Source organism: Podarcis filfolensis (assembly GCF_964270895.1).
Source record: "Podarcis filfolensis genome assembly, chromosome: 4".
NCBI classification, from domain to species: domain Eukaryota; kingdom Metazoa; phylum Chordata; class Lepidosauria; order Squamata; family Lacertidae; genus Podarcis; species Podarcis filfolensis.
In genome coordinates this window covers 102,484,892-102,512,623 of record NC_139607.1, presented here as the reverse complement: position 1 = coordinate 102,512,623, position 27,732 = coordinate 102,484,892, and the positions used below count along the sequence as shown (strand labels likewise).

At 44.5% G+C, this 27,732-nt stretch overlaps 3 protein-coding genes across 4 annotated transcripts in view; all 3 read right to left on the bottom strand.

Moving 5' to 3' along the window:
* The window catches only part of LOC310760705 (uncharacterized protein), a 37,371-nt gene extending 18,951 nt beyond the window's left edge, over positions 1 to 18,420 (bottom strand). The window contains exons 1-4 of one of the 2 annotated variants that reach the window (XM_083609742.1): positions 17,979 to 18,420; positions 16,889 to 17,381; positions 11,013 to 11,094; positions 10,698 to 10,780 (exon numbers count right to left, since the gene is read on the bottom strand). In XM_083609742.1, coding sequence (XP_083465868.1) covers positions 10,698 to 10,780; positions 11,013 to 11,094; positions 16,889 to 17,290 — 567 coding nt within the window. In that variant the 5' untranslated portion in view covers positions 17,291 to 17,381; positions 17,979 to 18,420. Of the gene's footprint in view, positions 1 to 1,156; positions 1,240 to 1,499; positions 1,582 to 1,783; positions 2,277 to 3,507; positions 3,645 to 10,697; positions 10,781 to 11,012; positions 11,095 to 16,888; positions 17,382 to 17,978 lie in introns of those variants that run through there. The other variant, XM_083609743.1, reaches the window with a different exon arrangement.
* Positions 8,327 to 27,732, bottom strand: part of LOC310760833 (uncharacterized protein) — a 199,768-nt gene continuing 180,362 nt past the window's right edge. The window contains exon 2 of the mRNA XM_083610035.1: positions 8,327 to 9,863. Coding sequence (XP_083466161.1) covers positions 8,689 to 9,837 — 1,149 coding nt within the window. The 5' untranslated portion in view covers positions 9,838 to 9,863 and the 3' untranslated portion in view covers positions 8,327 to 8,688. The remainder of the gene's footprint in view (positions 9,864 to 27,732) is intronic.
* Positions 23,868 to 27,117, bottom strand: LOC310761841 (olfactory receptor 52D1-like; the record flags this gene model as incomplete). The annotated part of the gene is made up of 2 exons (XM_083612037.1): positions 23,868 to 24,838; positions 27,078 to 27,117. The coding sequence occupies 2 exons, from the start codon at positions 27,115 to 27,117 to the stop codon at positions 23,868 to 23,870; spliced, it is 1,011 nt and encodes a 336-aa protein (XP_083468163.1).

The following is a 27,732-nucleotide window of genomic DNA, read 5'->3' as shown; positions in this document are numbered from 1 at the left end:
TATCAGTGAAGCTCTTTCCACATTCTACACACTGATAGGGTTTCTCCCCTGTATGAATTCTCTGATGGGAAGTGAGATGGTGGCTGTGAGTGAAGCTCTTTCCACATTCAAAGCACTGATAGGGTTTCTCCCCTGTATGAATTCTTTGATGGGAAATGAGAGAATAGCTCTGACTAAAGCTCTTTCCACATTCCATGCACTTATAGGGTTTCTTCCTAATGAGATTTCCTTGATGGGAAGTGGAATTGGAACTTTTCCCACTTTCAAGATATTTATACAGCTTCTCCATTGTGGGGATTTTGTTATGGTCACCCTTGTCCTTGATTTCCAGTTCATCACTATCTGCAATGAAGAGTAATGGATTAGCGTCTCAGGGAGAAATTAAGGAAGAATACTTGTTAACTCTGGTAATAGAGGAATAACACTAGTGGGTTAGATGGATGGTTTTCTGAAGGGTTGGGTGCATTAATTAACGGGGATCAACCGACATCCATAGGGGAACCTGTGATTCGACAAGCCTGGCTCTTCTCTCGAATGGATTTTCTTTGGCTCATTCATGGCATCCCTCCGTTTCCAATGTCAGTCTTCTCTTTGGACAACCAAAGACTGACGGGAGGAAAAACAAAAACTGAAAACCTGACAGAAGCTACGTCAACTTCCCTAACAATTCTGAAGTTTACAGTCAAAAGGGTCTGGGGAGTTCAGACCAGCTGTTTCTGGTTTAATAAGCTGCAACTGGAGGAAGAACATTCACAGAAAAAAAACAGTAATTTACTGTTAAAAGGTTTTTTTGGGTTGTGATATCTGGTGTTGTAGGGGGCACTGTTGAGTTCTGTGAAAATATATGAGGTTAGTCACATATGGAGTTTTGAATTTAGAAACAGATATTATGATCCCACTGGGAGCCTTACCGAGAGAGGTCACGATCCCATGATTCTCCTCCATGACGTCCTTATGCAGAGCTCTCTGGTCAGGATCCAGCAACTCCCACTCCTCATCCGTGAAACAAACAGCAATGTCTTCAAAGCACACTGGACCCTAAAGGAAAAAGGGAAATGTCCTCCTCTGAGACAACACTGTTGTTCACCACCACTCCTTGAGCTAGGACATTGTTCCACCCCTTGGCCTCTGTCCCCACAAGGCAGCTTCCCCTGACCTGATCTGGTTCCACAGCCGCTGCTTCTCTTCTCTCCCCATTCAGAGATGGATGAAGAGGTCTAGCCAGTACCACTGTGTCACCTGCAAGAGAAAAAAGGTAAGGGGGAGGCCCAGAGTGCCTTCTTGTCTCACAGGTAAATCAGTGCATCTCAAACTACACAGGGGCCTTTGAGAAAGTCTCACCTGCTGAGTGCATTTGGATGTTTGGGTGCATTTCAGATGTTAGTTGTGCCGAAATGTATCTCCCCTCCTCTGGGCTCTTGGTCCCACTATCTCCCCCAACAAAAGATGAAAAGAACCCACAGATGAGTTGGAAAACGAACAGAATGAGACCTCCTTACCCAGTGGCCTCTCTCTGGTGTCCAACGGAGGCCTCTCTGCCTCAGAAGAAATCTGGGCCATTTCTGCAAAGAGATCCTTTCCCTGAAAAAGAAAAAGGATTCAAAAGAGAGAATGGGGAGAAGGATTAAAAAATGAATGTCAGGGCCAACAGCTTCAAGGGTGACAGATCTCATTCCATGGATGCCTTCCCAGGAAAAAAATATGAGCCATCAGTAGAGCATTATGGGATGTTCTCTTTCCTGTTTGGAGGCCTTGGGAGTATCCAGAGGAAAGTCTCTCTCACCTGCTTTCTCTCCTCTGCCTGACTCAGGAGGAAACCTTCAGCCAGGGCCACTGCCTGCGAACTGGTCTCTGCTCCACAGTCCCTCACCCAGCTCTCCATCTCCGGTGGAAGGACAGCCAGGAACTGCTCCAAGATCACCAGGTCCAGCATCTCAGCTTTCGTGTGCCTTTCTGGCTTCAGCCACAGATGGCAAAGGTGGTAGAGTCGGCTGCAAACATCTTGGGGTCCTTTGGCCTCCTGGCAGCAGAACTGCCTCAACTGCTGGCTCTGCCCCTCTGAGTGGAGGGTGTCCTCCTCACCCAGGATCTTCTGCACAGAGTTTTCCCAGAACCCCCCACTGCTCCCAGTTTGGATGGCATGGCCTCTTCCTGTTCCAGGGCCAGCTGAGTCTCGCTCATCCATCTGTGCTCTCAGGAAGCCTCTGAGAGATCAGAAGGAACCCTTTGGTCGTCTGCCAAGTTCTGTCTGTCTTAAGGAGAGGCACTAGCAAATCCTACAAAGCAAATACATTGTTCAGTTACAAAAGTTGTCTAATATCAGGAGAAGAAAAAGGTTCCCTGAGCAAGCATGGATGAGTCTTGGAGGGAACCAGGTCTGGACTGCACCACAGCCCAAACCATGAGCTATTTTATTTATTTAAATTTCTATAACACTTTATATTTTAAAGATAAATCTCAAAGCGGTTTACAGCATATTAAATCTGTGGGGATAATTAGGGAGGCAGGAGAGGATATATTATTTAATCATAGAATCATAGAATCATAGAGTTGGAAGAGACCACAAGGGCCATCGAGTCCAACCCCCTGCCAAGCAGGAAACACCATCAGAGCACTCCTGACATATGGTTGTCAAGCCTCTGCTTAAAGACCTCCAAAGAAGGAGACTCCACCACACTCCTTGGCAGCAAATTCCACTGTCGAACAGCTCTTACTGTCATGTTTAGGTGGAATCTTCTTTCCTGTAGTTTGGATCCATTGCTCCGTGTCCGCTTCTCTGGAGCAGCAGAAAACAACCTTTCTCCCTCCTCAATGTGACATCCTTTTATATATTTGAACATGGCTATCATATCACCCCTTAGCCTCCTCTTCTCCAGGCTAAACATGCCCAGCTCCCGTAGCCGTTCCTCATAAGGCATCATTTCCAGACCTTTGACCATTTTGGTTGCCCTCCTCTGGACACGTTCCAGTTTCTCAGTGTCCTTCTTGAACTGTGGTGCCCAGAACTGGACACAGTACTCCAGGTGAGGTCTGACCAGAGCAGAATACAGTGGCACTATTACTTCCCTTGATCTAACCAAAAAAAATAAAAAATCTTTCCAGTAGCACCTTAAAGACCAACTAAGTTAGTTCTTGGTATGAGCTTTCGTGTGCATGCACACTTCTTCAGTGTATCACCCATCTTGTATTTGTGCCTCTCATTTTTTTTGCCCAAGTGCAATACTTTACATTTCTCCCTGTTAAAATTCATCTTGTTTGTTTTGGCCCAGTTCTCCAATCTGTCAAGGTCGTTTTGAAGTAATGATATCCTTCCTAACTTGCGCTAGCAAGTTCCATATTCTAGCAGAGTTCCAAACATCCCCCTTATTAAATTACGCAGCGATCAGCTTGTTGCTGACTCATCTGAGGCTTACTATTAAAGATTCCTTCCTGGTAACATCCCTTCCAATCCCTTTTAAATGAATAAGCACAATAATCTGATTCACGTTAATATAAATGTTTACTCACAGATTCATTCACGTTCACAGACATATCCCTCAAGGCAGGCTTAGGTTACATAAAAACTAGAACTATTCCATAAAGAAGTTAGTCCCAAATGACTCCCACTAAGGAGTCATTTTTCCAAACACACAGCAACATACAAAATGGAGAACTCACACTGATCAGAACATGGAGGCCGTGTGCTCCTCCATGCTAGTACAACAGACTGCACCCTCTTCAAGTCTGTCCCAGCTCAGGCGGAAACAGGAAGTCTTCTCCTGAGTGGTAGAAAACATCCCCTAATGTGTCCACTGTAGGAATGTTGTACTTGACTGCAGTTTCACATCCCACAAAATCAATAAAATAGAAATAAAACCATTGGAAGAAAGTCAATTATATAGTCGATAGTCAAAGCAACATAACAGAAAGCAATTATTATCTTAAAGATTGCAAAATAAAACATTACAAAGGAGGTCAACTACAGAATAGATATTCAACACAGTAGGGCTGGGTGAGTCTTGGCCTCACCCCTAGGCCAGGTGGAAAGGGCCTTTTTAAAAAGGAGAAGAAAGAGGAGGAGGAGGAGGAGGAGGAGGAGGAGGAAGCAGCCTCTAGCTCTCCTAGAAGAAAGATTGCAATGCAAAATGTGGAGGCAACTGAAGGGATTTCTGGGAGATGAATCAGCCTGGTTTCTCCTGCCTTCCAGTCAATGCATGAAGTCAGAACTGACTGACAAGGGAGTCATGTGTATCTTGTGAAAAATGGATGCTTGGCTCTAGTGGGGGTCCTCATTCGGGGGTCTCAGGAGTTGCTCCCCCCCACCCCCACCCCCCTGCTTCTGTCTTATTGCACTTGGACTCTGCCGCTCTCCAGACAGACTCCTGGGGTGCGGTCCTTTTTTCTCTGCTCCGAGGGCCAGGAATGTATCTGGAAAGGGCCAAGTGGGTGGGGCCAAAAGACACCTCCCTTGAAATTATGCGGGTAATTTTGTATTATTATTCTATTTGATAGCTTAACTAGAAGAAGAAGAAGAAGAGTTTGGATTTGATATCCCGCTTTATCACTACCTGAAGGAGTCTCAAAGCGGCTAACATTTTCCTTTCCCTTCCTCCCCCACAACAAACACTCTGTGAGGTGAGTGGGGCTGAGAGACTTCAAAGAAGTGTGACTGGCCCAGGTCACCCAGCAGCTGCAGGTGGAGGAGCAGAGACGCTAACCCGGTTCCCCAGATTACAAGTCCACCATTCTTAACCACTACACCACAGTGGCTCTAGACAGCCATTGATGCCCAGGTCCCTGGAGGCTCAGGGAGTAGCAGCGCCCATTTCCGGCTGCTTTGCCAGCAACAACCCCTTTGGGGCAGAGAGGATGTGGTCCTGGGATGCCCTGCTCTGGGTGCGAGGGGATGGCTGCCGTGGCCTCCGTGGGGAGCTGCCCTGGGAGACACTGGGAAACTGGTCCCCAATGCAGCAGCCAGACTATGGGCTGGGATCCCTCTCTTTATTCCTGGCCTCTCTTTTCCACCTTTTTTTTGGGGGGGGGGCTAGTGTCCACCTCCTCCTCCAGCTTTGGAAAACCATTTGCACATTTGTTCCCTCTGTTGTGTAATCGGACTCCTTTCTTTAAAGAAATGAGATTTCGTGGGAGTCATTGTTTTTCTGAAGGGGGGGGCGGAGGGCCAGATGAGTTTGGGATCCTCTGATCTGCAGGAAGGAGAGCGTGGCAGACCTGGCCCCTCCCTGGCAGGACCCTCTCCTCCCTGACTTGGGGTCCCCCCCCCGCAGGACCAGATCAGGCCCCCCAGCATCCTCCCCTGCTGCAGCCCTGGGACCCCCACCAGATCCCAGAGAGGAGACTCACCAGATCCCTGGAGAGACACCGAAGCAGGAAAGGACTGGGGAGGGAGGGGCCTTGGCTCGGGAGGACCTGCCCCCCCCCCCCGCTTCCTGTCCTCTCTAGGAAGGCAGCTCGGTTCCCTTTAACCCTTGCAAAGCCGAATCCCTCCAGCTCAGCCCTCTCTCGCTAGGCAGAACCTCAGATTTTTATTATTTGTTATGGATTTCGGGGGGGGGGCAGCTGCCCCCCTGGCTCCGCCAATGCCCAGATATCCTTTTAGGGGTGAGGCTCTTGGCTGGACTCTGAGCATCTCCCTCCCTTGGCCAGAAACCAGAGGAAGAGCTTGCAGGGAAAAGGACCAATTCTGCAGCTCCAGCTCCAGAGGCATAGCAAGGTCAGGTGGTACCCGGTTTCACACACACACCCCACACACATACAGAATTTTTTTCAACAGTAAAAGAAGTTACACACAACTATTTAAAATATTTAGAAATAATTACAAATGAACCGTTTGCCGAGAATCAGATTAAAATACATGTCCACATCTTAAATATCTGGATGGGCTTGCCTAAACAAACATTTATTTATTTTTGCAGGCACCAAAAAGAAAAGCGGGAAAAGTAATGCAGGCAGGGAGTTCCAAGGTCTACCTGTGTCGCCACACTAAAACTTTGCTTTCTCACAAGTACAGGTGTTCTATGTGGAACCGGTAACTGTGCCAGTTTTCTCAAAGCAGTTGAGTTGGGAATACATGGGGGAAGGCAATCTGATCAGAAGCTGTTAAGAGCTTTGTAGTCCACCAGAAGATGAGTGGGACCAGGACAATGGCTCGCCTAGCCCTAGAAACGTGGCTGTAGGGAATTTTTTGTAAACCCGACTTTTTTCGTTAAGTACCTTTCATCATCCTCAAGCACCAGCACCAACCAATAGTCATTTTTACCACCAATCAGAAAGAAGCCGTTCCAAAGCAGTGTTGTGGTGCAGAGACAGACAGACAAGTCTTTGGGAGCAGTCAGATTTTTATGTGTCAAACAAAAGCACCATGCATTGCCCTAAAAGTGATCCATGCGACGGTCATCTCCAGGCTTGACTACTGTAACTTGCTCTACGCGGGGCTGCCCTTGAAGCTGTTCCAGAAACTCCAGCGGGTGCAGAATGCTGCAGCGAGGCTCCTCACGGGGTCTCTGCCATGGGAACATATTCATCCAGTGCTTTTCCAGCCCCACTGGCTCCCAGTGGAGTACAGGGTCAGATTTAAGGTGCTGCTTTTGACCTTTAAAGCCCTTCACGGCCTAGGACCCTCGTACCTACGGGACCGCCTCTCCCGGTATGCCCCACGGAGAGCCTCAAGGTCCATAAATAACAACACCCTAGTGGTCCTGGGCCCTAAGGAAGTCAGATTGGCTTCAACCAGAGCAAGGCCTTTTCAACTCTGGCTCCGACCGGGTGGAACGCTCTGTCTCCTGAGACCAGGGCCCTGCAGGATCTGATTTCTTTCCACAGGGCCCGTAAGACAGAGTTGTTCCGCCTGGCCTTTGGCTTGGAGCCAATTTGATTCCCTCCCTCTCTTTCTTTTTTCCTTTCCTTCTCCTCCTGCGATGAGGCTGCATTTTAATATTTTAATGTTTCAATATTTCAATGTTGTATTGTAATTTTGTTTTTAAGTTGTAATCATTCATCTTGTTTTTATTATTGCTTGTAAGCCGCTCTGAGCCCGGCCTTGGCTGGGGAGGGCAGGGTATAAATAATAAAATTAGTATTATTTATTATTAAAAGTCCAGGGAACATTAGATGCTTCTAATTTTTCCGATGAAGTGTTTTATTCAGTCTCACCTGCAATCATGTGTGCTGAACACACAGAAACACATGCAGATAATGAAATTACTGGGAGTTACAGTCTCCAAATAAAATCAACACATGCAAGCAGATTGATGGAATAGTACACATGATTTCCCCATCTCCTTTTTAAAAAACATTATTTTTCTTTATCTTCATGGTACAGAAGATAAATATTCAGAAAGCAATAGTTACAACAGTAAACAAAAAGTAACTTGTCCTGATGGAATTTCAGACTTTCAGCGTGTCATGTGTTAAAGTTTCATTTCATTATTCTAAAACAGGCATCCCCAAACTCGGCCCTCCAGATGTTTTGGGACTACAATTCCCAGCATCCCAGACCACTGGTCCTGTTAGCTAGGGATGATGGGAGCTGTAGTCCCAAAACATCTGGAGCGCCGAGTTTGGGGATGCTTGTTCTAAAAGACCACGATACATTTTCCCATGAGTGCTGGGTGGATTCCTGCAACAGTTTTAACAATTTATATATTCAACAAACATTTGCCACGTGTTATAAAAGGAATATGGATTGTGTTCCCCCACCTTCTTGATTTCCCCTGGCAAACAAAAGTTAAGATACTTAAATTGTGGTGCCCAGAATTGAACACAGTATTCTGGGTGGGGTCTGACCAAGGCAGAATAAAGTGGTACTATTCCTGCCATTGATCTGATTCTGCCTTCTGCCACATTGGCCTCCGCTCCCTGTTTGGTGTCGTCTGCAAATGTGATGAGCATTCCCTCAGTTCCTTCATCCAAGTCATTTATAAAGACGTTGAACAACAACAGGCCCAGGACAGAACCCTGCAGCACCCCTCTGGTCACTTTCCCCAGGATGATGAGGAACCATGAAAGAGTCCTCTTTGGGATCGGTCAGTCAAATCCACCTAACAGTTACCAAGTTCAGCCTCATTTTACCAGCTTCCTCACAGAAATATCAAGGGGGACTTTGTCAAAAACCTTACTGAAATTAAGATGCACTATTACCACAGCAGTCCCCTGAGAAACAATCTGTAACTCCATCCAAAAAAAGAAAAAGAAAAAAAGAGAGATTTCTCTAGCTTGACTTGTTTTTGAGAAAGCCATGAAGGGTACATATTTTTTTTAAATGCTAATATTAAGAAGGATATTGACAAGCTGGAACAAGTGCAAAAGAAGGCGACCAAGATGGTTTTGTTTTATTTATGCATTTATTAGACTTCTATAGCGCCCTATAGCAGGAGTGCCAACTTGAATAAAATATAGGAGGGGTTTAGCAAGCCCCGCTTCGGTTAAACAGTCACAGGATGCGGTGCAAGCATGCCATTTGAATGGCTATTCCTATGAACTGGGGGGTGGCCCCCTCACATATCTTATTGGGGGGCAAAGAGCCCTCAGACTCTAAGAGTTGGCTCTTATTCTCTTTACCCACAGGTCTCAGGACGGTTACAACATAAAACCACACAATGAAAACACAAAACACCCCCCAAAAAACCTGTAACCCCCACCTCCCCACCACATTGTAAAAGGGCATTAGATCTCCATCAGCCAAAGGCCTGGTTAAGGAGATGATTTTTTCCCTGGCACTGAAAGATGTATAATGAAGGGTTTTGGGAACTTTGTATGAATTTTTTGATGTGAACTGAGATTGCAGCTCTGACTGAAGCTCTTTGCACATTCCCCACACTGATATGGTTTCTCCCCTGTATGAAGAGGAGATGAGTTTTTCCCTGGCACTGAAAGATGTATAATGAAGGGTTTTGGGAACTTTGTATGAATTCTTTGATGGGAACTGAGATTGCAGCTCCTACTGAAGCTCTTTCCACATTCCCCACACTGATATGGTTTCTCCCCTGTATGAATTCTCTGATGGTGAGTGAGACTGGCGCTCTGACTGAAGCTTTTTCCACATTCCACACACTGATATGGTTTCTCCCCTGTATGAATTCTTTGATGGGAAGTGAGAGAGGAGCTCTTCCTGAAGCTCTTTCCACATTCCACACACTGATAGCGTTTCTCCCCTGTATGAATTCTTTGATGGTAAGTGAGACTGGCGCTCTGACTGAAGGTCTTTCCACATTCCACACACTGATAGGGTTTCTCCCCTCTATGAATTCTTTGATGGAAAGTGAGACTGGTGCTCTGACTGAAGCTTTTTCCACATTCCACACACTGATAGGGTTTCTCCCCTGTATGAATTCTTTGATGGGAAGTGAGATTGTGGCTGTGAGTGAAGCTCTTTCCACATTCCACACACTGATAGGGTTTCTCCCCTGTATGAATTCTTTGATGGGAAGTGAGATTGTGGCTGTGAGTGAAGCTCTTTCCACATTCCACACACTGATAGGGTTTCTCCCCTGTATGAATTCTTTGATGGGAACTGAGAGAGAAGCTCTGACTGAAGCTCTTTCCACATTCCACACACTGATAGGGTTTCTCTCCTGTATGAATTCTCTGATGCTTAGTGAGAGTGCCCTTTTGACTGAAGCTCTTTCCACATTCCACACACTGATAGGGCTTCTCCCCTGTATGAATTCTCTGATGGGAAGTGAGATGGTGGTTGAAACTGAAGCTCTTTCCACATCCAAAGCACTGATATGCTTTCTTCCCAATGGGATTTCTTTGATGGGAAGTGGAAAAGGAACTTTTCCCACATTCAATATATTTATTCAGCTTCTCCATTGTGGGGATTTTGTCATGGTCACCCATGTTCTTAATTTCCAGTCCATCTCTATCTACAATGAAGAGAAATGGATTAGCGCCTCAGGGAAAAATTAAGGAAGAATACTTGTTAACTCTGGTAATAGAGGAATAACACTAGTGGGTTAGATGGATGGTTTTCTGATGGGTTGGGTGCATTAATTAACGGGGATCAACCGACATCCTTAGGGGAACCTGTGATTCGATAAGCCTGGCTCTTCTCTCGAATGGATTTTGTTTGGCTCCATCATGGCATCCCTCCATTTCCAATGTCAGTCTTCTCTTTGGACAACCAAAGACTGACGGGAGGAAAAACAAAAACTGAAAACCTGACAGAAGCTACTTCAACTTCCCTAACAACTCTGAAGTTTACAGTCAAAAGGGTCTGGGGAGTTCAGACCAGCTGATCCTTGTTTAATATGCTGCAACTGGAGGAAGAACATTCACAGAAAAAACAGTAATTTACTATTCAAGGGTTTTTTTGGGGGGGGGATATTGTAATATTGTTGTAGGGTAGGATATTGTTGTAGGGGGCGCTGCTGAGGTCTGTGAAAATATATGAGGTTCGTCACATATGGAGTTTTGAATTTAAAAACTGATATTATGATTCCACTAGGAGCCTTACCAAGAGAGGCCATGATCCCACAATTCTCCTCCATGACGTCCTTATGCAGAGCTCTCTGGTCAGGATCCAGCAAATCCCACTCCTCATCCGTGAAACAAACAGCAACATCTTCGAAGCACACTGGAACCTAGAGAAGAAGGGAAATGTCCTCCTCTGAGACAACACTGTTGTTCACCACCACTCCTTGAGCTAGGACATTGTTCCACCCCTTGGCCTCTGTCCCCACAAGGCAGCTTCCCCTGACCTGATCTGGTTCCACAGCCGCTGCTTCTCTTCTGTCCCCATTCAGAGGTGGTTGAAGAGGTCTAGCCAGTATCACTGTGTCACCTGCAAGAGAAAAAAGGTAAGGGGGAGGCCCAGAGTGCCTTCCTGTCTCACAGGTAAATCAGTGCATCTCAAACTACAGAGGGGCCTTTGAGAAAGTCTCGCCTGCTTAGTGCATTTGGATATTTGGGTGCATTAGAGATGTTATGTGTGAAAAAATATATCTTCCTTCCTCTGATGAGTTGGAAAACCAACAGAATGAGACTAAACAGAGAAAAAAATCCTCCCTCCTTACCCAGTGGCCCCTCTCTGGTGTCCAACGGAGGCCTCTCTGCCTCAGAAGAAATCTGGTCCATTTCTGCAAAGAGATCCTTTCCCTGAAAAAGAAACAAGGATTCAAAAGAGAGAATGGGGAGAAGGATTAAAAAATGAATGTCAGAGAGAATTCCGGCTGATCGCGGGAGCGAAGACAAGCGGGATTTCTCTCTGGAGAGGGAATCCAGCTCTTGGGAGGAAAAGGGGGGTGCTGCAAGGGCGCCGCAGCCCCCCAAAACACCCCTGGAAGGAGATCCAGGGGGCAGGATCCCGGCACGGCCGTTTTGCGATTCCCCCGGCCGCCAGGTAACCTCCTTTGGAGGCGATGAAAGCAGCGGGGTAGAAAGGCAGGCAGTGGGAAGCCATTACTATCCTCCAGGAGCGAAGCCTCGAGTTTGTGCTTGTGCGCAGAAGCCATCGGCTCTCAAACACTAAGAATTCGAATTTAAAAGGACTTAAAAGGATTAAAAAATCAAAATAACAATTGGAGACAATTCGATGAGGATGAGGTGGGAAAAAGGAGGCCAGCCTCGTCTGGAATTCTAAGTAGACACAGGAGGGATTCACAGAACTGGACAAAACTGTCAGTTAATTCAAACGGATTTTACTTTGGCGATTAGAAATCTTTTTTATGGACCTTTAATTAACGCTAAGAAGGATGAGGAATTAAAAAAGCCTTTTTTTAGACAGTCTTTTTTGTGAAATTTCTGGGAACGTCGGAAATGGACCTCTGTACTTTCTACTTTCGATTACAAAAGATCTGCGTAACAGACAATTAGTGCCTCTAAGACCTTTGATGTATCTTCTATTTTTTTATGGTGGAGGGATGGATTAAGTGGTAAAGTTCTTAGAAGACAGAGGCTGTTCTCTTTCGTCATTTTTGTTATTTTTGTGACTATGGGACTTTGAGAGTGCTTCTCTTTTTCTTGGAGACTGTATTCCCCCCCTTTCTTGCTTGCTTCTATTTCTGTGACGCAGGAAAATAAGCAGCGCCATTTTAATTCTCGGAAAGGGAGAATTTCTTTCTCTTTCCGATATAAATAAAAACTTTAAGGACGTTGACTTGGGAGTGGATTAGTGGACTATATTTGGGTATTTGGACATTTTTGATTTTTTTCTTCCCCTTTTCCCCCCTTCCCTTTCGTGGATTATAAAGTCTGCTTCCTTTGCTAAGTTTTTGTCTTTTGTTTCTTCTTAGAGGCTTGTTTTTGGAGTTTGGGATTTCTCTTTATAATTTATTTTTTTGTGGATATTTTGTCGGGAAATTGGGAATAGCCAAACAAGTGGCAAGAAGGCTATTGTAATAAGTGGATATTTTAACTCCCTGGCTGTTGGAGCGTGGATTGGATTAGCCATACAAGTGGCAAGAAGCTAATATTTAATATTAGGAATGTCTCATACTCAAAAAAAAAGTGAAGGGGCGACACCAGTAGAAAGAAAAAGTTCAAGGCAAGAGTCAGAATTAAAAGGGGAAATAGTAAAGATGTTTGCAGAAATTAAATCAGAAATTTTAAAAAGTGAGAAAAATTTAGAGACAAAATTAGAACAGTTGGACAAAAAAACAGATGTCACAGTTAAAAAAATAGACTTAACAGTTAATGAACTAAAAGGACAAATGAAAGATATGTCCAAGAAATACCAGGAACATGGAAAGAAGCCTATATCACTTTTATTCCAAAACAAGATTCTGACCTGACTCAAGTTAAAAATTATCGGCCAATTTCATTGTTAAATAAGGATTATAAATTGTTTGCAAGTATATTAGCAAATAGGATGAAAAAGATAGTGAAGGAAATGATACATAAGGACCAAGCAGGTTTTCTTCCTGGTAGGCAGATGAAAGACAACATTAAAAGGAGTAAAAGTATCTGAAAATTGAAACTAACTTTGGATTGCTTTGAAACTGTGTTCAAAAGAGGACATTACTGATTAATATAAATAGAAACTGTTTCCCCCTAGTGGAAGCCTTTGAAACTGGTTGTTTTACAAGAGCTGGGCTAGGGGAATTTCCAGCGGCAAGAGAAAAAACTGTGAGACTCTGGGACTGACCTTGAATCTTTAAGTGTTATGGCAAATGGAAAGGAAAAAACAGATCAGCAAACTGTAGAAAAAACATTAAGGTCTGGGAGGACTTTGCAGCAACCCAGGAGAGGCTCAACACCAGCCCTACCTGCTTCTTCTGCGGCTGCTTCTGTATCAGTTCATTTAAAATCAAGAGGAATGCCGACAGAAGAAGCTTTGGCGATTGCATTAAATAAGATAAATGATTCACTGGAACAGCTTAACAAGAAAACAGACGCGATAAATGTGAAAGTGGATGCCGCAACTACTAAAATTGACTTAAATACAGAAAGTATAAATAATTTGGGAGAAAAGGTGAATACCAATACAGAAACCATCCAGAAATTGATACAGGAATCTATTCTGATACGGCAGACTGCGGAAGAAGCCAGGGAGAAAGCCGCTGCTGCTGAATGCAAAGTAACAGAACTTGAGAGAGAGAGAGTCCCAGCCTCACAGAGGCAACTCGAGGAACATAAGTTGACGCTTCCTATGATTGAACTTAAAGAAAAACAGACGAATTTGAGGATCAGAGCCCTACCTGAATTTGAGAAGGAAAGTTTGACAGATTTTCTCACACAGGAACTCGCTGACTTTTGGGACTTGGACTTGGGCCAAGAAGAGTTTAGAATTGTGAGGGCCTTCAGACTTGGAAGAGGAGGGGGAAAAGAGAAGAACAGAATAAGAGACTGCTTGATCACCCTTCGAACTAAAGAAGAGAGAGATAGAATATTGGGTTGGCATTATCAGAAGAACTTAGAAGTACAACAGTTAAGAGTGGGAACTTTTAAAGACGTCCCGAAATGGAATAAAATCATCTTTAGGTGGGAGTTCAAGGGGGGGAAAAAGGCAGATGAAGTTGATGGACTATATGGAACTGGCGGAAATGACTGGCAGAATCCGAGACCAGGGAGAAGAGTCGGTGGAAGAAGACTGGGAAAAGTTTAAAGATTATTTACGGAAATACTGTAAAATTAATGAATGTTAGAAAAATTTGGAATGAAGTTATATGGCTTTAGTAGAAATGTTATAAGGAATTAAGTATAAATAGATTAATAGAGTATTAAAGGAAAAAATAAGGCTAGAATGTGCTAAGATAATTATAGGATAGAAAACAGAGGAAGATGGAAAGGAATTGCTGAAACAATTAGTAGAAGTGGAATACAAAAAGGGAGGTGTGAGGAGGTCGCGGAAATAAGTGAATGAAAGATAAGATACTGAAATTATTTGATGTGTTTTAAATTGTTTTTGTTTTGTTTTGTTAGTTTAATGTTAGTGTTTTGTTAGTGTTATGTAGTGTGTGTGTTTTGTTTGTATTGTATTGTATGGTTTTTCTTTTTTGTAGTGTTTAAATTGTTGGAAAAGGCAATAAATATTATTATTTTTTAAAAAAGAAAGACAACATATATAATAAATATAAACAAGCGATGTTAACGTTTGTGGATGCTGAGAAGGCCTTTGACAATATTTCATGGGAATTTATGTTGAAAAACTTTGAATTTATGGATATGGGTCAATCTTTCCTTAATAGTATAAGGGCGATATATACTGATCAAAGAGCGAAATTAATAGTTAATAATGTAACAACAGAAAATATTGTAATAACTAAAGGCACGAGACAAGGGTGTCCTCTTTCACCGTTGTTATTCATTTCGGTTCTGGAGGTCTTTCTAAGATCAGTAAGAAGTAATGAGCTAATAAAGGGAGTGACAGTTGGTCAAAATGAATATAAAGTAAAGGCCTTTGCCCATGACTTGGTCATAACAGTGGAAGATCCCACAAGTAGTGTTAAAGAGGTGTTAGAAGAAATAGAACAGTTTGGTCAGGTTGCGGGTTTTAAATTAAATAAGAAAAAGACAAAAATAATTGCGAAAAATATGGATCAAGAAATAATTGAAAAAATGCAGCAACAAATAGGGATAGAGGTGGTTAAGAAAGTTAAATATTTGGGGATTTTGTTAACCCCTAGGAGTATTGATCTGTTTCAAAATAATTACATACCAATATGGAATAAAATTAAGAGAGATCTAGAGGTGTGGGGGAGAATGAAGTTATCATTTTGGGGAAGAATTGCAACGATAAAGATGAGTGTGTTACCGAAAATGTTATTTCTGTTTCAGACTATTCCAATAATCAAAGGGGCGGCAATATTTAAGGAGTGGCAAAGAATGATTTCAAGGTATATCTGGCAGGGTAAGAAGCCGAGAATAAAATTTAAGTTACTAACAGATGCAAAAGATAGAGGAGGCTTTGCCCTGCCAGACTTGAAATTATATTATGAAGCATCGTGCCTCTGTTGGTTGAAAGAATGGATAAAATTAGAGAACACAGAATTGTTAGATTTGGAAGAATTTGATAACATTCGGTTGGCACACATATCTATGGTATGACAAGAAACGAGTGCACAAGGGTTTCGAAAACCACATCATTCGAAGATCTCTCATAGAAGTCTGGGATAGGTATAAAAACCTACTGGAGTCAAAAATTCCACATTGGTTGTCTCCGTTGGAGGTGATGAGTGTGAAGAAGATCAATATGAGGGGGAGGTGGATAACATACGGGAGTTTAATAATGAAAGAAGGAAGTAAATGGAAATTGAAACCATATGTTGAAGTAAAAGAAAATGTAAATGATTGGTTGGATTATTTTCAGATTAATGAAATGTTTAAAAAAGATGTATTAGAAAGAGGTTTTACCGACAAGGAATCAAAATATCAATTGGAAGTATTGAATAATGACGTAAAAAAATTGTCTAAAATGTATAAATTATTATTGGAATGGTATACAAAGGACGAGGAGGTTAAATCGGTTATGATCCATTGGGCCAAAGATTTTGGATATAATATACAATTTAAAGACTGGGTTAAATTGTGGAATGAAGGACTGAAATTTACTGAGTGTACTATAATAAAGGAAAATGTGATGAAAATGATATATAGATGGTATGTAATACCAGTAAAATTAGCAAAAATGTATAAAGTAAGTAATAAATGTTGGAAGTGTAAAGAAAAAGAAGGAACATTTTACCATATGTGGTGGGAGTGTAAAAAAGTGAAATGCTTTTGGGAAAGGATATATAATGAGTTAAAAAAGATGTTGAAATATACATTTGTTAAGAAACCAGAAGCATTTCTATTAGGAATAATAGGAAATGAAATTAATAAGAAAGAATGGAAGTTATTTTTATACGCAGTAACGGCAGCAAGAATACTAATGGCCCAAAAATGGAAACAAGAAGAATTACCTATGATTGAAAAATGGAGAATGAAATTAATGGAACTTGATAAATTAACAGGAAGGATCCAGAACCGACGAGACCAGAGATTCACTGAAGACTGGATTAAATTTACAGATTATATGAAAACTATATATGATGACCAGATAACATTTGTAAGCTTTCAGGAAGCTCTGTGAGAATGTATGGTAGAAATATTGTTTAAAAAATAAGGTAAATTAAGATATTATTGTAGTGCAATATTAGAATTATTAAATTAAGAAATGTGCAAGAAGTGATCAAGACGGAGAATTATCAAACATGTTGATGGAAGTAAAAAAAAAAGGATGTTGGTGATAAATTGGATGTTTTGTTTTGTATAGTTTTATATTGGAAAACTAATAAAAATATATATTAAAAATATTAAAAATAAAAAATGAATGTCAGGGCCAACAGCTTTAAGGATGTCAGAACTCATTCCATGGATGCAGAAAAAGGATGGGCCAACAGCAGATCATTATGGGATGTTCTCTATCCTGTTTGGAGCCCCTTGGGAGTATCCAGAGGAAAGTCTCTCTCACCTGCTTTCTCTCCTCTGTCTGACTCAGGAGGAAACCTTCGGCCAGGGCCACTGCCTGCGAACTGGTCTCCGCTCCGCATTCCCTCACCCAGCTCTCCATCTCCAGGGGAAGGACAGCCAGGAACTGCTCCAAGATCACCAGGTCCAACATCTCAGCTTTTGTGTGCCTTTCCGGCTTCAGCCATTGGTGGCAAAGGTGGTAGAGTCGGCTGCAAACCTCTCGGGGTCCTTTGGCCTCCTGGAAGCAGAACTGCCTGAATTGCTGGCTCTGCACCTCTGAGCAGAGGGTGTCCTCCTCACCCAGGATCTTCTGCACAGAATTTTCCCAGAACCCCCCACTGCTCCCAGTTTGGATGGCATGGCCTCTTCCTGCTTCAGGGCCAGCTGAGTCTCGCTCACCCATCTGTGCTCTCAGGAAGCCTCTGAGAGATCGGAAGGAACCCTTTGGTCTTCTGCCAAGTTCTGTCTGTCTTAAGGAGAGGCACTAGCAAATCCTACAAAGCAAATACATTGTTCAGTTACGAAAGTTGTCTAATATCAGGAGAAGAAAAAGGTTCCCTGAGCAAGCATGGATGATTCTTGGAGGGAACCACGGCTGGACTGCACCACAGCTCAAACCATGAGCTATTTTATTTATTTAAATTTCTATAACACTTTATATTTTAGAGATAAATCTCAAAGCGGTTTACAGCATATTAAATCTGTGGGGATAATTGGGGAGTTAGAAGAAGATATATTATTGAATGATACCCTTCCTAAAATGCACTAGCAAGTTCCATATTCTAGCAGAGTTCCATACATCCCCCTTTTTTAGATTACGCAGCGATCAGCTTGTTGCTGACTCATCTGAGTCTTAGTATTAAAAATTCCTTCTTGGTAAAATCCCTCCCAATCCCTTTTAAACGAATAAGCACAATAATCTGATTCACGTTAATATAAAAGTAGTTTACTCACAGATTCGTACACGTTCACAGACAGGCAGGTTGTTACATAACAACTAGAACTATTCCATAAAGATGTTAGTCCCAAATGACTCCCACTAAGGAGTCACTTCCCCAAACACACAGCAACATACAAAATGGAGAACACACACTGATCAGAACATGGAGGCCGTGTGCTCCTCCATGCTAGTACAACAGACTGCACCCTCTTCAAGTCACATGTAGTGGAAGTCTGTCTCAGCTCAGGAGGAAACAGGAAGTCTTCTCCTGAGTGGGAGAAAACATCCCCTAATGTGTCATCCACTGTAGGAATGTTGTACTTGACTGCAGTTTCACATCCCACAAAATAGATAAAATAGAAATAAAACAAGGTAAAGAAAGTCAAATATATAGTCTATAGTCAAAGCAACATAACAGAAAACAAATATTCTCTTAAAGATATCAAAATTAAACATTACAAAGGAGGTCAACTACAGAATACATATTTAACACAGTAGGGCTGGTTGAGTCTGGGCTTCACCCCTAGGCCAGGTGGAAAGGGCCTTTTTAAAAAGGAGAAGAAAGAAGAGGAGGAGGAAGAGGAGGAGGAGGAAGAAGAAAGAGGAGGAGGAGGAAGAAGCAGCCTCTAGGTTCCTCTAGCTCTAGCCTCTAGCTCTCCTAGAAGAAAGATTGCAATGCAAAATGTGGAGGTAACTGAAGGGATTTCTGGGAGATGAATCAGCCTGGTTTCTCCTGTCTTCCAGTCAATGCATGAAGTCAGACCTGACTGACAAGGGAGTCATTTGTATCTTGTGGAAAATGGATGCTTGGCTCTAGTGGGGGTCCTCACCTGGGGGTCCTCAGGAGTTGCTCTCCCCCCACCCCCACTGCCCTGCTTCTGTCTCCTTTTCTTGCACTTGGACTCTCTGCCGCTCTCAAGACAAGACTCCTGGGGTGGGGCCCCTTTTTCTTTGCTCTGAGGGCCAGGAATGTATCTGGCCAACCCCCGGAGGGTCATGTGGACGGGGCCAAAGACATATCCCTTGAAATTTAGGAGTGCAATTTAGTATTATTATTCAGTTAGATATCTTAACACACACACAGCCATTGATGCCCAGGTCCCTGGAGGCTCAGTGAGTAGCAGCGCCCATTTCCGGATGCTTTGCCAGCAACAATCCCTTTGGGAGAGAGAGGATGTGGTCCTGGGATGCCCTGCTCTGGGTGCGAGGGGATTGCTGCAGTGGCCTCCGTGGGGAGCTGCCCTTGGAGACGACTGGGCAGCTGGTCCCCAATGCAGCAGCCAGACTCTGGGCTGGGATCCCTCTCTTTACTCCTCTCCTTTCTCTCCCACCTTAACTTCCTTGCTCCACATCGGGTTTTCTTTATTTGGGGGGTGGGGCTAGTCCACCTCCTCGTCCAGCTTTGGAAAACCATTTGCAGATGTTTCCTCCTCACACAGTTAAAGTCCCAGGGACCCCTTTGTTTACAGAAGGGAGATTTTTTCTGAAGGGGGGGGCGGAGGGCCAAATGAGTTTGGGATCCTCTGATCTGCAGGAAGGAGAGCGTGGCAGACCTGGCCCCTCCCTGGCAGGACCCTCTCCTCCCTGACCTGCCCCCCCCCTGCAGGAGCAGATCAGGCCCCCCAGGCCCCCTCCCCTGCTGCAACCCTGGGACCCCCACCAGATCCCAGAGAGAGAGGAGACTCACCAGATCCCAGGAGAGACACCGAAGCAGGAAAGGACTGGGGAGGGAGGGGCCTTGGCTCTGGAGGACCTGGCCCCCCCCTTGCTTCCTGTCCTCTCTAGGAAGGCAGCTCGGTTCCCTTTAACCCTTGCCAAGCCCAGCGTGCCCATCTCTCCCCTCCGCCTTTTCTTTCCCACTTCCAGAGATGCTTTTTGGGGGACGCCCCCCCCACTTTCCTTTCCTTCTAGCGCAGTGATGGCGAACCTTTTAGGAACCGAGTCCTCAAACTGCAACCCCAAACCCATTGATTTTATCGCAAAGTGTCAACACGGCAATTTAACCTGCGTATCTCATTTTTCCTGTGTTTTCACATTTCTTCTTTATGACTGCTGTTGTAATAAATAATCCTTCATAAAAGTTATTGCATGACATTCCTCATTAAATTTTATTTCCATTGATAGATGATTTTATGGTATAACTCAGTGGTTTTTTTCTAAAAAAAATGTTTAGGGTACTCTCATTTTGACTCAAGAAAATCACCACGGGGGGGGGGGGGAATAAATACAGTTCAAATCTGGGAAAATAAATACAGTGAATTTCTTCTCCTGTTAAATTCACAAAATGTTTATGGGTATGCGTCCCCCTGCGTCCCCACAGAAAAAAAGCACTGGTATTACTCCAAAACAAAGTGGTGTCATGAGCCATCAAACCTCGGAAATACACTGAGGGGGGGGAAGTATTTGATCCCCTCCTAAATTTGCCCGTTCGCCCTCTGACGAAGAAATGACCAGTCCATAATTTTAATGGTAGGTCAGAGGGCAAACGGGCAAATTTAGCAGGGGATCAAATACTCCCCCCCCCCACTGTACATTTTGTCCGGAGGTTTCCACAATTTTGGCCGCTAGTGTACACTGGAGGGCTGTAAAAAGAGACCCTCTCCCAATTTTTAATATGAGACAATAATGCTTGTCTGTGTGCACACAAAGAAATTAATATAAATAAATAAACCCAGCCAGATGGGTGGTGGTGTAGCAAGTAGTCAGGCCAGTCAAATGACCACACAGCAACAGAAGAATTACAGACAGGGTTCTGTCTTGGGCCCGGTCTTATTCAACATCTTTATCAACGACTTGGATGATGGACTCAAGGGCATCCTGATCAAATTTGCAGATGACACCAAACTGGGAGGGGTGGCTAACACCCCAGAGGACAGGATCACACTTCAAAACGACCTTGACAGATTAGAGAACTGGGCCAAAACAAACAAGATGAATTTTAACAGGGAGAAATGTAAAGTATTGCACTTGGGCAAAAAAAATGAGAGGCACAAATACAAGATGGGTGACACCTGGCTTGAGAGCACTACATGTGAAAAGGATCTAGGAGTCTTGGTTGACCACAAACTTGACATGAGCCAACAGTGTGACGCAGCAGCTAAAAAAGCCAATGCAATTCTGGGCTGCATCAATAGGAGTATAGCATCTAGATCAAGGGAAGTAATAGTGCCACTGTATTCTGCTCTGGTCAGACCTCACCTGGAGTACTGTGTCCAGTTCTGGGCACCACAGTTCAAGAAGGACACTGACAAACTGGAACGTGTCCGGAGGAGGGCAACCAAAATGGTCAAAGGCCTGGAAACGATGCCTTATGAGGAACGGCTAAGGGAGCTGGGCATGTTTAGCCTGGAGAAGAGGAGGTTAAGGGGTGATATGATAGCCATGTTCAAATATATAAAAGGATGTCACATAGAGGAGGGAGAAAGGTTGTTTTCTGCTGCTCCAGAGAAGTGGACACGGAGCAATGGATCCAAACTACAAGAAAGAAGATTCCACCTAAACATTAGGAAGAACTTCCTGACAGTAAGAGCTGTTTGACAGTGGAATTTGCTGCCAAGGAGTGTGGTGGAGTCTCCTTCTTTGGAGGTCTTTAAGCAGAGGCTTGACAACCATATGTCAGGAGTGCTCTGATGATGTTTCCTGCTTGGCAGGGGGTTGGACTCGATGGCCCTTGTGGTCTCTTCCAACTCTAGGATTCTATGATTCTATGATTCCAAGTCGGGTGTGGGGGGAGGGAAGTAGAGGGTGGTATTTGGAAAATTATTAGAATGTGATATAAAAGTAGAATGATTGTGTTTGTAATTGGAATTATGTTGAATGACTGTGGTTGTAAGTCCCCCCCCCCCCAGTTTTTACTTCATTTTCTGTCACAAAAACTTTAAATAAAATTTATTTATTTTTTAAAAAAGAAGTTTGCTTAGAGAAATGAGAACGGTAGCTTAAAAACACCAACACTGAAATGCTTGCATGCAAAAAGTTTTCTCGCTTTCCTATGCTGAACAAGAGTTCAAATGGCTAGAAAATTCTTTTTGAAGTTTCGCTAAGTTACAGCTCATTACAGCCCATCAGTGCTATAGACAAACTCCAGATACTCCTCAGGAGCTGAGAAATCCTCACAGGGAAGCCTGTTAATTCTAAAGGAGCTTTGTGAATACAAACAGCACAAGCTGGAAAATAATTTTTTTAAAAAGACAATTAAAATCATTTAAAAGACTTGACTTCAAACGGCACCCCAAAAGGAGCTTGTTTAAATAGAAGCCTGCTGCAAAGGGGAATTCTAGTTTCCTGTCATATCCAATCCCTCGTGCCGTGCATATAGGAAGAGCAGAAACACTTTCAAGGTCACGGTGAACAGACCAGCAGTTAGGAGCTGGACAATTAACATGAAAACTCGCATGCTAACGAGGAAACATCACAGTGCAGCAAAGAAAGTTTATAAGTTATAAAATTGCTCCAATGGGAAGACTTGCAGGCTAAACATGCATGAATCTTAGCAAGGGAAATATAGATGAAAGGCCTCCTGAAATGTGACAGTGATTGAAATCCTTACCTGATAGGCGTAAGCTAGAGATCCTCGCCTGTTAAGTGTAAGGTTACCAGGAAGCTTGCCAAGTGTTATCTTTGGCCCAGAGATCTAAGGGAAGAATGGGAAGCCGTGTAAGAAACCGGCACTGCATAATTGCATGCTGTAACGACCTTCTTGACCTGTTGCTCATCTGGCTCATCCTGTGTCATGAATTGCCATATTTTTCGCTCCATAAGACGCACTTTCCCCCCCTAAAAAGTAAGGGGAAATGTCTGTGTGTCTTATGGAGTGAATGCCTACGGACGGCGGTGGGATCCTGCTGCAGTTGCGAGCGGAGGATCCATGGCTCCCCTTCCTTCCCTCCTCCGTGGCTCGCTTCGAAGCAGCAGAGCCGGAGAGGAGCCGCTTACACGAGAGGAGGCTGCTGGGGTTCCTGTGTCAGGTCCGTCCCGGGGTGTGCTGCCTCCCCACTCGTCGCTCCTTGAGCACGCATGCTAAAGAAACATAAAGCTCCTGTCCCTCTCACTCTCACTCTGATATACCGGTAGTTTATTAAATAGTTTAGTACAACATTTGATTCAGAATATTTCCCCCCTCTTTTCCTCCTCTAAAAACTAGGTGCGTCTTATGGTCGGATGCGTCTTATGGAGTTAAAATACGGTATGCCAGAGTGTTCGAGTTTAATTGCTCATGTATCATGTGGGCTGGTCCTCTGAAATGTTTAAGTGCGGTGAGAGCCAGTGTGGTGTAGTGGTGAAGAGCGGTGGACTCGTAATCTGGTGAACGGGGTTCGATTCCCCGCTCCTCCACATGCAGCTGCTGGGTGACCTTGGGCCAGTCACACTTCTCTGAAGTCTCTCAGCCCCACTCACCTCACAGAGTGTTTGTTGTGGGGGAGGAAGGGAAAGGAGAATGTTAGCTGCTTTGAGACTCCTTCGGGTAGTGATAAAGCGGGGTATCAAATCCAAACTCTTCTATAAAAGCCTGAGCTAAGCATAGCTTGACGCTTCCGTCTGCCTTAAGACTGGAGACTGGTTGCAACCAAATAAAGGGCGATTTTCCCTCAAATCCTTGGTCATTCCTTTATTGGCTGACTCCTGCTTCAACCTTGTCCAATTATCAAGATTTATTCTATATTTGAGACCTTAGAATTCCTGTAACAAACCTGATACCAGACAAACCCTCCATGTTAACTGGTCAGCTCCCCAGACAAAAGTCCCATGCCTCACCCAGGACAAAGCAGTTACAAAAGTATTACAAAGCATTACAAAAAATATTGGTAAGACCATGAGACAATATTGTTACATATCATCACTGACAAGTGAATACACCCCCCCACACACACACAAACCCCCTCACTTAAACATGCTGTGCCAAAAAGCAATGGATGAATTCTGACACCTCCCCTGACAACTTGAGAAGACACCATGGGGGTAAAGTTCTTCAAAGCCCCTGGCAGCTCATCCCTGCCCTCCTGCTCCTCTCCTGCTCTTCCTGCAGTTCCCCCTTGAGAGTCTAGGAGGCGCTCTTCCTCAGCCCCAGTGCACTCAGCACCCGCTCACGGATCTCCTTGGTCTTGGCGCCATAAACGATGGGGTTGAGCATGGCTGGAACCATGAGATAGATGTTTGCCAGGAAGATGTGGACGTGGTGAGGGATGTTGTGTCCAAAGCGGTGGGTGAGGAAAGAAAAGAGGCCCGGTGTGTAGAGGATGATGATGACCCCCACGTGGGCCCCACAGGTACCCAGGGCCTTGTGCCTGGCCTCCAGCGAGGGCAGCTGGAAAACAGCATGTAGGATCAGTCCATAGGAGACGAAGATAAAGCCAAGGTCAGCACCGACAATGACAAGGGATAGTATCAACCCATAGAGGTTGTTGGGTGTAGTGTCCCCACATGCGAGCTTCACTACTGCCATATGTTCACAGTAGGAATGGGATATAAGGTGGGAGTGGCAGAACGGCAGTCTCTTCACCAGGAAAGGAAAGGGCAAGACAATGATGAAGGCCCGGACCCCGATAACAGCACCAAACTTTGCCACAGTGTTTGTCGTCAGTAATGTTGTGTAGCTGAGTGGGGAGCAGATGGCCACGTAGCGGTCATAAGCCATGGCAGTGAGGGTCCCAGACTCCACCGCACAGAGGGCATGGATCATGAACATCTGCACCAGGCAGCCAGCAAAGGTGATCTCTTGGGTGCCAGCCCAGAAGATGCCCAGCATCTTGGGAACGATGCAGGTGGGCATGGCTATATCAGTCAAAGCCAGCATGGAGAGGAAGAGGTACATGGGCTTGTGGAGGCTGGAATCAGTCCTGATGATCCAGAGCAGGGTGGCATTGCCAAGGACAGCCATGGCATAGATGAAGCAGAAGGGGATGGAGATCCAAACCTGTATGTTCTCCAGACCTGGGAGACCCAGGAGAAAGAAGGAGGAGGAGGAAGAAGGGGCATGGCTGCTAATGTTGCCAATGTCTGGCAGGACAGATACTAGTGAATTGCATATACAGTATGCAGAGAGAGTAGAGCCACGTCCTTTGATTAAAGCTCCCCCATTGCAGTGAGATTGTTCGTGTTAAATTAAGCAAAGACCTGACCCTACAGCTTATCTGTCTGAATTTCTCCCTTTGTGACACAGGTGCTCCTGGATGTGTTCAGACTGCTCCTTGCAAAATCGTAAAAGGTTTGTGTGTGGCTTCCTCTAGATTTTCCTGCAGTTGCATATACTGGCTTCCAGAGACATTGCCCAGTGGGAGACTACTGACCTCAGGGTCTTTCTTGCTGCTACGAATGGTCTCTGTTCTTCTAAGGTCGGTTCTCTTTATATGCTCCATCAAAAAGCGAGCAGATAGAAAATGAATTTGATGCTTCTCAATGAAGAGGCTTGAGAGGGGTGGGCTTTTGCCGCTTGGTTTAAATTGTGTAATGAGACAATTCAGGGGTGCTCTATAGATTCTCCTAGGATCCCACCATCAATTACTCATCAAGAAGCCCCCTTTTTGGAAAAGTTGCTTTTGTTTACCCCCATTCTTCAGCTCTTCTGACTGGTCTTTGGGGGTGATAATTTTAAAAAATATCTTTTTGACTTAATTTATATCTTTGAAAGGGAAAAAGGAAGTTCAAGAAGAGAACAACTAGTGCCAGAACAACATCCTCAGGAGTCCAATTCTGGAGTAAAGCACCTGCATGAAAAGAAAGGATAATAATAATAATAATAATAATAATAATAATAATAATAATAATAATAATTTATTTATACCCCGCCCATGTGGCTGGGTTTCCCCAGCCATTCTGGGCGGCTTCCAACAGAACACTAAAATACAATTACCTATTAAACATTAAAAGTTTCCCTAAACATGAGGATGGATCCAGGCCATGTCACAACTGCAGATAAATTCAGGGTTAGGTTCAGGGAGCATAAGTGCTTTCAGAAGACATTGACACATGGAGTGATTCTCTTCTGGGTTCTAGTCAACTGTTCCAGCACAAGGCACCCATCTCCCTCCCCCATATGCACCCAGCATTAAAAACACAAGAAGAGCCCTGTAGCTTGATCAGGCAGAAAGTTCACCTGGTCCAGCATCCTGCTTTGCCAGATGTCCCTAAAAGCAGAACAGCTATAAGCAGCTATCCTATACTGAGTGAGACCAGCTCACAATTGTCTGCACTGACTAATGTTATCAACTAGTCTATGTTCAAGACCCTCAGCCCAGACGTGGGCCACCCAATGGCCACTCCGTGCAGACCATTCTACCATCCTCTAGCGGAGAAAGTGCTGCTGGAGAGCCAGCGTGGTGTGGTGGTTAAGAGCGGTAGACTCGTAATCTGGGGAACCGGGTTCGCTTCCCCGCTCCTCCACCTGCAGCTGCTGGGTGACCTTGGGCCAGTCACACTTCTTTGAAATCTCTCAGCCTCACTCACCTCACAAACTGTTTGTTGTGGGGGAGGAAGGGAAAGGAGAATGGTAGCCTCTTTGAGACTCCTTAGGGTAGTGATAAAGCGGGATATCAATCCAAACACTTCTCCTCCTCCTCCTCTTCTTCTTCTTCCATGGTTTTGTTAGCAACACACTTGCATTCCCTTTTTGACTGCAGAGCAGATACAAGCCTTTTTTGCAACACATGCAGTAGGTGATTAATCAGAAATGGTACACAGACCCACACCTCTTACTTTAGATCAGTTTTTTATGTCTGTATCAGCTGGTGAGCTGCATGGATCTCTCCAGGGTCCTTGAAGTCCTTGGTCCAGAAACAGCTTGGATCCATAGCTCACCTGTGCCCAGCCCGGGCACATCTGCGAGGTGGGCGGATTCAGTGCCTTCATTTTATAGGCTTTGGAACAGCTAGGTCGAGATAATGGCAGGGGATTTTTAGTGACTTCAGAGTCCCTCAGGTGCTGCATCCGTGGGAGATGGAGCACAGGTGATAAATCCCTTGGTGATTCTGGGTGCGTAAGGTGCAAGGGGTTCTATGAAGCCCACTTGGCTATTGCCTAGAGATGGTTGCTTAGGGAGCAGGCCAGGCCAGCTTCACACAGCTGGGATGGAATGTGTTCTGTCCAGGGAGATTCTTGCTGAAAATCACCAAGGCTGCATACACACCACACACACCAACACACACACACACAGAGAGAGAGAGAGAGAGAGAGAGAGAGAGAGAGAGAGAGAGAGAGAATCTTGTGAGCTGTAGTTCAAGGCCACTGGCAAATGACTCGTCTTCCCTGCAGATACTCCAGAGGAGATCTCGGGGGAGTTCAGAGACATGAGGCATGGTGAACCCCCGACTCCCTATGTCTCCTATCAATATGTTGAGATCGACAGAGGACGCTGTGGCGATTGCCCTCCATGCCGTCCTTGCACATTTAGAGCAGCGGGGTGGGGTGGGGGTTATGCCAGACTGCTTTTTTTAGATTTCAGCTCGGCATTTAATACCATTCTACCACAGCGTCTGATGTCTAAACTGGAAGATCTGGGGCTTCCGTTATCACTTTGTGGGTGGATATTGGACTTTTTGTCAGACCGCCCCCAGAGGATTCGGTTGGGCCCTTATACCTCTAATATGCTTAAGACTAACACAGGAACACCACAGGGATGCGTACTCAGTCCGCTCCTTTATATTCTCTACACGTACGACTGTGTCGCTACTCACCCTAGTAATAGGGTTGTCAAATTTGCAGATGACACAACCGTGATTGGGCTCATCTCTGAAAGGGAGGGCGAAACGGATTATAGAGATGAGGTGGAGCGGCTGACAGAGTGGTGCAGAACTAACAACTTGCTCATAAATACAAGGAAGACAAAGGAGCTTGTGGTGGACTTCAGGAGACAGATGAGCAATGTCCCGCCACTTTTGATTGATGGGGTCTGTGTGGAGAGGGTAACAACG